General features: G+C 42.9%; 1 protein-coding gene across 2 annotated transcripts; it reads right to left on the bottom strand.

The window, feature by feature from the left end:
* Nucleotides 1-228: 228 nt before the first annotated feature.
* Nucleotides 229-9,331, bottom strand: LOC147379460 (endogenous retrovirus group K member 19 Env polyprotein-like). 2 transcript variants are annotated; one of them, XM_086317863.1, is made up of 2 exons: nt 9,199-9,331; nt 229-3,341 (listed from the first exon to the last, which is right to left on the bottom strand). In XM_086317863.1, the coding sequence occupies exon 2, from the start codon at nt 3,328-3,330 to the stop codon at nt 1,198-1,200; it is 2,133 nt and encodes a 710-aa protein (XP_086173989.1). In that variant the 5' UTR covers nt 3,331-3,341; nt 9,199-9,331; the 3' UTR covers nt 229-1,197. The 2 variants fall into 2 exon arrangements, with proteins under 2 accessions (XP_086173989.1, XP_086173978.1); XM_086317852.1 differs by having other exon boundaries at nt 229-3,373; nt 9,199-9,323.
* Between the last annotated feature and the right edge of the window lie 1,951 nt (nt 9,332-11,282).

Here is an 11,282-nt window from a genome sequence, read left to right as displayed (position 1 = left end):
GAAAATTCACTGAAGAAAAGAGACTGAATAAAATTCCAAAGCAGGGAATTAATGTCACCTACGAAGGCCGCAGGCGTCCTCCCGTTCTCCCGAAGGAGAGGAGACACTAAGGCCTCCCCGGTCGGATCTTAGAAGCCCAGGCAAAATTAGTAGGCTTGACAAGCTTCCCTGCCTCAGAGGAAAAATTTAGCTAGAAGGTGAAAGAAAGAACGACATGGGGACACCAAATTCCGGTGAACAAAAAGGAGGTACTTTATTTTCCAAAGCAGTTTTATACCTTAAGTTGTGCATAGAGGATAATGGGGGAAGGGGTAGAGGCATGCAAAGACAGCAGTTCCTGATCCTTATCGAAGTCAGGCTTTCAAACTTATCATATGCAAAAGTTTAGGTGATTTACATCATCTTCTGGCCAGGAAGCCTGTTAACATTTTAAGAAACTTATTTTTCTCTAAAGGTGATTATTTTAAAGTCAGGCGCCAGCCTCCAAAAAGCATTGGAGAAAGTTGCATTCCTATAGGGCAAAGGTGAGGTGGGCTCAATCAAGAAAAGAATTAACTCAAGGGTCCAAGATTATAAACATTGAGGCGACTGCTTACATTTCTATACACCCATTATATCAATCAATACACCGCCAAGGACACAGTAGGTAAGGGATATGGAGACTTAGCAGCAAACATTGGCCCAACAAGTGAAAAACCCTTCACCAATACAATTTCTAATCAATCTTTTAACTACTCAAAGGAATCTGTGTTTAGACAGTTTAGAACATCTCCTGCCTCTCACAGTTGGGAGGCTCTGAACAATCACATGTTGCCGGAAAAAACCTATTCAGGCAGGCTAGAGGACTTCCAAAGGAGTTTGTAGGTTGAAACACTGTCACACCCAAGAATTATTAACTGGAGCTGTAAGCTAACTCTTTTTGCAGAGAGAGGTAGTGGGGGACAGCCCCCCGTAAAGTCAGAGGTGTAGGTGACAGCACAAAGCAGAAAGTAGGCAGACTCTGGTTTTGGGGGTAGATTGCTCGAGAATTTCCAGGGAGACTCCTGAGGCTTGATCCCGCCTTTGCGTATGCCGAGCCTCCTTCCTCATGACCTTTGTCATGGGCGGAGTTCCTCACGCTGGCTACCGGCAGTGATAGAATTCCAGTTGAGCTATTCCAGATCCTGAAAAGTGCTGCACTCAATATGCAATATGCACTCAATATGCAATATGCCGGCTCCCGGCATCTCCCCCTTTTTTATTTCTTAAAACAGCCAGATGCAGCTCAGTCGCGAGCTTCTGAATATTCTGCCGAAGAATCCTGACAATACAAGGAAGAACGATTATGAGAAGCAAAATTAAAGCACCAGCAGCGATGTATCCAAGGATATTAGACAGAATGTTTTTTCCTGAAATGAAGTTAGAGAAAGTGTGAAAAAAGTCATTAGCTGCTCCAGCGGCAGTAAAATCCAGTTGAGAGTGTTCCAGGGTCTGTATTTGATTATGAAGTTTCCCTAAGTCCAGGCCAATGTCAGAGCTGTTCCAAACACCTGAGATATGATTTTTGATTTTTTCCCATTCATAATCTGTCTCGTTTACCTTTAAAGATGTCACGCATATCCACCGGTAATCAGCGTGGCAAGACAGAGCCATTTTCACTTTTAAAGCCTGTAACTCAGTCCCAATATGCATTATTGCCTCTTCTAAGGCGTCTACTCTCATCTCCAATTTTCTATCTATAACCTCCTGTGTTGCTAGAGTTAAAGAGACATTTTTAGACATAGCATTAACATATTGGGCAGTATGCACTTGTTGAGTCAATGATATCGCTGCTGCAGTAACAGAAGTAATTGCTGCTATCAAAGCTGATATTCCTAAAATAAGTAAGCCCACAAATCGCCGTTGTCGCATTAAATCTTGTAGTTGTTGTAACACGGCGAGGCCGTAATTGTCATACCAGTGGCTAGTCACTGTCACAGGTATCATGAGATAGGGTGGGCGTTGTAACACCACAAAAGAGCAAACATTATATTGAGGGGTCAAACAAGATGAAAGCATACATTGTTCACAGGTTACTATATTAGGTCCACCTGAATAATTCATGCGTACATTAAGTCTCTTGGAGTCATTAGTAAAAAGAAAAACATAAGGGGAGGGCAGACAAGCTAAAACAGAATAAGTAGAATTGCTATCTGGGCGGTATAAGGAAACAGGAGCAGTAGCAGCAAGGGCTTTCCAAATTTCAGGTTGCCAATAGGTCTGTTTCTTAGTCGTATAAGACAGCATAGGAGGAACAAATTGATTACGATGCCTTTTAGTGGCATGTATTGGCCAAGGAAGAGGAATCCTATCCCAATTCTCAAATCTGCCCTCAAATGTATTATTGGCTAATGGATCCTCACCTGGATTCGGGTTGCTCCAGTCCTGAATAGTATAATCTCTACCTCCTGGTATCCTATAATCAATCCTTGAATCATAAGTACAAGATGTCCAAGTTGGATATCCTGTATGACTGTCTATGGTGTTCCATACTTTGTCTGAAGGAGCAACCTTATAACAATTCGGATATTTAGGTGGAGATTTGAAATGCAGGGTTACATAGGGGTCAAGAATCCCGGGCATACGAGCCAATAATACCCAAGCTGACCGATGATGTAAAGACCAGGAATCTGTTATAATTATTTTTTTAGAGGCCCCAACACATCCTTCTTTGGCGGGGGTAATAAAGCTTCTAGGGTCATTGGGGAAGTTAAAGCAAACAGGGAAATCACCTGTTAATCCCCTGAAGGTATAATTGAAGTTAATAGGATATTTATCTCTAGTGTAAGAAGTATAGGATCCTCCCAAGAGCTGAGGTTGGTCTGTGTTGACCCGTATAGGCTCATTATCCCAAGTAACAACTTGGAAAGTTGGAGGATCTGGGAGATACGCCCAATATTTGGTTGGAATAGGAGAGGCGCTTACCTGACAGGAAAGCAAAGCAAGCATGGCAATAAACGTTTTCTCAGGAGAAGCTGGAGATCCCTGTAAGGAAGCTATTCCCCGTGCCTGGTGGCAGAGTGTTTTTATTTGTCCCCAAGTAGGTATGGAGGCATTCTGGGTCGCCTGAGTCAGGCGGCCTGACACCCTTTTGTGAGGCAAAGGATCGGGGGGAGCAATATCTTGTATGTGAAGTTGAGACATCTGCTTGGTGGGCGGATCTGTTCCTTGTTCATCCGGGATCTCCGTTGTCAGTTGTCCCGACTCCGGCGGCGTTTCCCGTGCTGGCGCGGGGAGTGAAGGCAGAGGAGGTCCCTTCCTTTTTCGGGGTCGCGGCAGCCGGGGAATCCGGTATCCGAGGGGCTGAGACATGGCGAATCAATCTGTCGGGAACCCAAATTGGAGAATCTGCGTCCTGTGGAAAAATGCAAGCATATCCTCGACCGCTGGTTAACAATGGGTCGGGACCTTTCCATTGTCCGGAAAGGAGGTCCTTCCATTTAACTAATGGTTTTGCATTCAGCTGCTCCGGGCACCAATGGCGAAGCATTGCAGTAGTTCCGGCCGAATCAGCATTTAAAATATTTATTACAAAAAGAGCATGTTGCAAGATTTGATGGGGAGAGCTATACTTAAACTCCCCTTCTTTTAATTTTTGAATTTGGATTTTTAATGTTTGGTGTGCTCTTTCCACAATGGCTTGTCCCTGGGGATTATAAGGGATGCCTGTATTATGTTTAATTTGAAACTTCATACAAAATTCCTGAAAAGACTTAGAAGTATAAGCAGGAGCATTGTCAGTTTTCAAAGCTTTTGGTAGGCCCAAATATGAAAAACAAGTAAAGAGATGTTGTATCACATCTTTAACTGCCTTTCCGGTACGAGCAGTTGCAATAATAACGTGAGAAAAAGTATCTATAGTTACATGAACAAAAGACAATTTTCCAAATGAAGAGATATGAGTTACATCCATCTGCCAGAGTGCATTGGGCTTAAGACCGCGAGGATTAACTCCCATAGGTAGACTATTATAAACAGTGGGGCAGTGTAAGCAAGAACGCACTATCTCTCGAGCAGTCTCTCTGGGAATTTGGAATTGATATCTTAAAGCAGTAGCATTTTGATGATGAAGTGAGTGAGAGGCTCTGGCCTCCTCAATCACAGTAGCCACTGTATTTCTGGTTAACAAGTCAGCCAAATCATTAAAGGCATTTAAAGGGCCGGGCAATCTGGAATGAGCCCGAATGTGTCCAATGAAAAATATTTTATTTCTTTTCCAAATTTGTTGCTGTAATTTAGTTAACAAATGAAATATGGTAGTTTTATTTTCAGGCAAAACCGCAGTTTCAATGTGTGGAAACAACCTGACAATATACTGAGAATCAGAATAAAGGTTAAATTCCTCATCTGCAAACATAGCAAAAGCCTCTATGACTGCTGTTATTTCAGCTCTTTGAGCTGAAGTTTCCTGTGTTTGTAAAACCTTTTGGTGATCTTTAGTAACTATGGAGGCTTTACCGTTTGCTGACCCATCAGTAAAGGCTATCTGAGCATTTGGGATAGGAGACTGTTTGCATCTGACGGGAAAAGTAACTGGATGTTTGGACATAAAATTCAGCAAAACATGTGAGGGTAAATGATGCAAAAATTGACCATAATAATTTCCTATGGCAATCTGCCAATCCTCATCAAACATTAGAAGAGCATCAAGTTGTTCCTTATTATATGGAATTACAATCTCTGCTGGCTCTTTGCCAAATAGTTCAATGCTCCGCTTTCTTCCTTTCAATATCAACGTAGCTATCAGTCCTGGATAAGAAGCTACTACCTTTTTAGCTTGGGTGGGGAGATGGACCCATTCTAGGGGGCCGCTTTGCCATAAAACTCCCGTAGGTGCAGTTGGAGTAGCTAGGCAAAGGAATTGCCAGTTTGCTTGTAAATTAACTCTTTTTACATAGCTATCAGATAAAGCTGCTTCCACTTTCTCTAAGGCCTCCTGAGCCTCAGCAGTTAATTGTCTCTTAGAAGTTGGATCAGGATCCCCGCGTAAAATGTTAAAAAGAGGTTTTAATTCAGCAGTGGTTAATTTTAAATAAGGTCTGATCCAATTAATGTCGCCTAAAAGTTTTTGATAATCATTTAAAGTAACAAGGTGATCTTTTCTCAATTTTAATGGGGCATGAGTCACAGTTTCTGAATTGATAACCCGTCCTAAGTAAGTTATGGGCGGATTGACTTGAATTTTCTCTGGGGCAATTTTTAAGCCTCTGTCTGTTAATGCCAGGGTCAAATCCTGGAGGACAGTTTGTAAATGAGCTCTATCAGGGTGAGCTATTAAAATATCATCCATATAGTGAATCATATAGACCTGTTCATATTTAGCTCTAACATCTTCTAAAGCAGCATTAACAAATTTTTGACATAGAGTAGGGCTATTTTTCATTCCCTGGGGCAACACTTTCCATTGAAACCTTAAATGAGGCTGTTTAAAATTTTCTGCTGGTAAACTAAAGGCAAATCGCTTTTTATCCTCAGCATTTAAGGGGATGGTGAAAAAACAATCTTGTAAATCAATTACGATTATATTATATCCCTCTGGGACGGCTACAGGGGAAGGGAGTCCAGGTTGTAGGGCCCCCATGTCCTCCATGGTGGCATTAATGGCTCTTAAATCCTGTAAAAGTCTCCATTTACCAGATTTTTTCTTAATGACAAAAATAGGAGTATTCCAGGGGCTATTGGAGGGCTCAATATGTCCCAATTCTAGTTGTTCAGAAATTAACGCTTTGGCTGCCAGTAGTTTTTCTTTAGTCAGAGGCCATTGTTCTACCCACACTGGGTCTTGAGATTTCCAAGTAATGGGGTCGGCAGCAAAAACAATGGCCTCCATCAAAAATTTGGATACCCTAATCCAGCACGGAACTTTCGAGGAGCAGGGCAAATCAGCTCAGTTATTCCTGTCTGCTGTTTACCTAACCCTTTTGAAGGGTCATAGCCCATTTGTAGCATTTGAAAAGTTACTTTATCATCAGGGCTAAAAAGTAACATGCCCACTTGAGACAGCACATCTCTCCCCCACAGGGAAAAGGGGAGCGAAGGAATCACATATGGTTGGAATGTTCCACGGGTATTCTCAAATTGCCAGTCTAAAATTTTTGCACTTTTAGCTACTGCAGGAGCTCTTCCTATGCCCACCAAATCATTTTCAGTAGTATGTGTGGGCCAGGAACTGGGCCAGTCTTTCCCAGAAATACAAGAAACGTCTGCTCCTGTATCTAATAGTCCTTCAATAGACTTGCCACTAACGAAAATAGATTTCATAGGACGCTTCTTAGTAATTTCTGTTACCCAAAAAGCCATGTCACTAGATCCAAATCCTTTGTCCTGCCTTTCCTTTTGGGTGGCTGTTTGCCCAATTGCAGTATGATAAGGCAAAAGTAAAAGTTGGGCTATTCTCTGTCCCTGATGTATTTGGAAAGTTTTAGTTGGGGGTGAAATCATTATCTGAATTTCTCCTGTATAATCTGAGTCAATTACTCCAGGAATAATTGTAAGACCTTGCATAGCTAAGGAACTTCTGCCTAATATAATTCCTACCAAGCCAGTTGGTAATGGGCCTTTAACTCCTGTAGGGATTTTAATAGTGGGGCTATCTGGAGTTAATATTGTTGAGGTGGTGGAACTGAGGTCCAGTCCTGCACTGCCTGGGGTTGCTCTGATGAGCTCTGCGACGGGACGAAGGGAATGAATGGGTTCAGTGAGGCTGCCCCAATCGTTGTCGGGGCCTGGGGCTGGCCCCTCAACCCGTTTCCCGACTGCTGGTCGGGGCCTAAAAAGACTCCATTTCTATGAAATCTTGACCTACAGTCCCTTGCCCAATGATATCCTCTCTGGCAGCGAGGACAGAGAGACCTAGGATACGTGGGCTGGGGGGCAGGATTTTGCAGAGCAGACACGACTGGTTGGGCAGGGTTAGGCGGATAAGAACTAGGTGGTCTTTGAGGGCAGGCACGAGAAATGTGTCCCACCTGACCACAGGAAAAACAAGTTCTAGGCAATGCATTCCTATTTTGGTTATTGGGATCGCCTTGTGTTGGTTTATTCTTATTAGTAAAAAAGGATTGGACTGCTTGCTGATAGGAATTCCCTTTCATTGCTGCAGCTATAGCAACACCCTGTAGCATTGACGGTCCTACATCTGCACACTGCTTTATATAATCAATTAAAGTTCCAGATCTTCTTATAGGGCGTAAAATAGCCTGGCAGGTAGAATTAGCATTTTCAAAGGCCAATTGTTTAGTCAATAATTTGGCTGCCTCAGAATCAGAAATTATTCTCTGGACAGCTTCTGAAAGCCGTGAGACAAAGTCTTCAAATGGCTCTTCTGACTTTTGTTTAATATTAGATAGAGCAGTACCTGATGCATTACCATCGGGCAATGAACGCCAGGCAGTAAAAGCACAATTAGCTACCTGTCGTATAGCAATTTTATCTAATTTCATCTGTTCATTAAGCGAGGGGTAGTCAACTTGTCCAAGTAGCATAGTTTCAGTGATATATTGAAGCTCTCCCTCCTGGTTGTTAAGAGCACACATGCGAGCGAGATCATCATATTCAGATTTCCAGAGTATGAAATGTCCTCCAGACAGGCAGGCCCTAGCAATTGTTTTCCATTCTCGAGGTGTTAACCATTGACCTGCTAAATTTTCTACCAGCTGCATCGTGTATGGGGCTTTAGGCCCATACGAGACACATGCATTTTTAAGTTCTTTTACCAATTGAAAAGAAACGGGCTCCCAGCCGAGAGCCTTTTGTTCGTCTTCATCATTGTCAAAAATTAAAGGGAAACAAGCCTGGAGTTGGGGATCGAATTTGTCGCCAGGGGCAGAAAAGACCCGTCTCTGTCTCCGTGGAATCGATAGTGGAGCATTCCCACTTCGATAAGGAGGTGGCGGAAGTGTTATGGGTTTAATATCTTGTGGCCTGCATTTCATGTCCTTCGGTATGGGACCTGCTTGGCTTGGTATGGGAGGTGGTGGCAAAGACATAGGTTCCGTATTTCCTGCTCTGTACTCTGGAGCTCTTTGGACTGTTTGGTATTCAGAGGTTACAAATGGATTAACTGGGAAGGTGTCCTGTGAATTCCTAGGGGCATATGGCCTGATAGGAGAAATTTCCCTTAGGCTCCTTGGAGCAGATGGCCTGATAGGGGAAGTTTCTCTTAGGCTTTTTGGGGCGTCTTTGTTTAAGAGATGCCAATCTTCATCGGAGTGATATTTAGCTGTTATCTCATCTAAATTCTCTTTTCCTTTTGGGGAAGACTGATCTCCTTTCTCATCCCTGTCTTTAAGTTGTTCCTGAGTAGTCATGGCTGCTAACATTTTTCTTAGTTGCCGATAGTCAGGCGGGTCTTCGTTTTTCTCATTTTCCTCAGGTTTAACTACAGTTTCAGCCTCATTTTCCTCTTTAACGGTTACTCTTTTAGATTCAGGGGCAGGTTTAGCTACAGCATTTTCTTCACTATCCCTTTTAAGATGTACTTTTTCTGAATCCGGGGCAGGGTCTAAGACATCTCTAATGATATTCCATAAGGAAAAGGTGTCATTAGGCACCTTTTCTGAGCCATGTTCGGCATGGTAAGTTTTTAGCTGTTTTCCTACTTTCTCCCAGACATCTAAGTTAACAGAGCCTTCATCTGGAAACCAGGGACAATGCTCTTGTACAAAGGAAAAAAATGATTGAATGGTAGATTTTTTAACTTTGATTCCTCTTTTATTTAATAACTGTAAAATTACTCCTATAAAGAGCTGTCTTTCATTTGATTCAGTGTTACCCATGTCAGAAAATTAAATATAATAGAAGATAAAGCTTTTAGCTTTTTAAAAGATCAGGCTCTTCTTTGGCCTTTTAACTTCAGAAAACCGTTTTCTTTCTCTAAGTCTAACTCTTTAACACTTTCAACACTTCCCACTCCTCTCGCCCTGTCTATCCTACAGGGGGGTCCGCGGCACCCTTGAGTGGGGTCCTAGCCGTCCCGAACACTGGAAGAACAATAGGGCTGGTGACCCAGATTGTTCCGGGGGAGGAACAGTAGGCTGGTGACCCAAACTGTTCCAAGGGAGGAGCAGTAGGGCTGGTCACCCAAACTGCTCCGTGGGGGAACAAGAGGGCTGGTCACCCAGTTGTTCCGAGAACGGGGAGCAATAGGGCTGATGGCTCTGATTGCTTTGGGGAGCTTACCTTCGAAAGTCCCTGTTTCGGGCGCCACCTGCCGGGGACCAGCCCCGGCTGAACCAGGGTATTCGAAGGAGAGACGGCGTAGGCGAAGATCAGGAAACAATTGCTTAATTAAACGTTAATTAAGGATATAAAGGGTAATAGAATGAGGATAGCTCAGTAAAATTCAGTGAAGAAAAGAGGCTGAAATAAGGATAGCTCAGTAGGAAAATTCACTGAAGAAAAGAGACTGAATAAAATTCCAAAGCAGGGAATTAATGTCACCTACGAAGGCCGCAGGCGTCCTCCCGTTCTCCCGAAGGAGAGGAGACACTAAGGCCTCCCCGGTCGGATCTTAGAAGCCCAGGCAAAATTAGTAGGCTTGACAAGCTTCCCTGCCTCAGAGGAAAAATTTAGCTAGAAGGTGAAAGAAAGAACGACATGGGGACACCAAATTCCGGTGAACAAAAAGGAGGTACTTTATTTTCCAAAGCAGTTTTATACCTTAAGTTGTGCATAGAGGATAATGGGGGAAGGGGTAGAGGCATGCAAAGACAGCAGTTCCTGATCCTTATCGAAGTCAGGCTTTCAAACTTATCATATGCAAAAGTTTAGGTGATTTACATCATCTTCTGGCCAGGAAGCCTGTTAACATTTTAAGAAACTTATTTTTCTCTAAAGGTGATTATTTTAAAGTCAGGCGCCAGCCTCCAAAAAGCATTGGAGAAAGTTGCATTCCTATAGGGCAAAGGTGAGGTGGGCTCAATCAAGAAAAGAATTAACTCAAGGGTCCAAGATTATAAACATTGAGGCGACTGCTTACATTTCTATACACCCATTATATCAATCAATACACCGCCAAGGACACAGTAGGTAAGGGATATGGAGACTTAGCAGCAAACATTGGCCCAACAAGTGAAAAACCCTTCACCAATACAATTTCTAATCAATCTTTTAACTACTCAAAGGAATCTGTGTTTAGACAGTTTAGAACATCTCCTGCCTCTCACAGTTGGGAGGCTCTGAACAATCACATGTTGCCGGAAAAAACCTATTCAGGCAGGCTAGAGGACTTCCAAAGGAGTTTGTAGGTTGAAACACTGTCACACCCAAGAATTATTAACTGGAGCTGTAAGCTAACTCTTTTTGCAGAGAGAGGTAGTGGGGGACAGCCCCCCGTAAAGTCAGAGGTGTAGGTGACAGCACAAAGCAGAAAGTAGGCAGACTCTGGTTTTGGGGGTAGATTGCTCGAGAATTTCCAGGGAGACTCCTGAGGCTTGATCCCGCCTTTGCGTATGCCGAGCCTCCTTCCTCATGACCTTTGTCATGGGCGGAGTTCCTCACGCTGGCTACCGGCAGTGATAGAATTCCAGTTGAGCTATTCCAGATCCTGAAAAGTGCTGCACTCAATATGCAATATGCACTCAATATGCAATATGCCGGCTCCCGGCACATGTCTGCCAATTCAACATTAGATGCTGAATCCACTTAGCTTCAATAGATAAACTCAGAAAGAGTCAGTTACCTGGATAACTGTGTTCACTCATTTCTGCTATTCATAGCCTTTCAAATTTCTGATTATTTTCAATCATAATTTAAAAATTCAATTTTTATTAAATATCTCCCTACTTGAATTTTCATTTGATTGTGTTACAGGAAATACATTTTTCAATAAAGAATAATAAATATCAACATTAACAAAACATAGTCTAAATTTAATATGATTTATGAGTGAGTGTTGCGTGCTCAGTTGTATCTGACTCTTTGAGACCCCATGGACTGTAGTCCTCCAGCTTCCTCAGTCCATGGAATTCTGCAGGGAAGAATAATGGAGTGTGTTGCCCTTCCCTACTCCAGGAATCTTCCTGATCCAGGGATCAAATCACTGTCTCTTGTGTCTCCTGCATTGGCAGGCAGATTCTTTACCACTGTGCCACCTGGGAAGCTTGTTTGTAGCTAACAGTGGCAGTGGTTTAGTCACTATGTTGTTTCCAACTCTAGAGACCCCATGGTTGATAGCCATACATGCTCTTCTGTTCATGGGGCTTCCCAGGCAAGAATACTGGAATGGGTTGCCATTTCCTTCTCCAGGGAATCTTCCTAACACA

Source organism: Bos grunniens, chromosome 1, assembly GCF_055505025.1.
Source record: "Bos grunniens cultivar Pamir isolate PY7600 chromosome 1, Bosgru_T2T1.0, whole genome shotgun sequence".
In the NCBI taxonomy this organism is placed as follows: Eukaryota; Metazoa; Chordata; class Mammalia; order Artiodactyla; family Bovidae; genus Bos; species Bos grunniens.
Note: the sequence above shows the minus strand (reverse complement) of the source record. Positions and strands in the feature narration are given on the sequence as shown.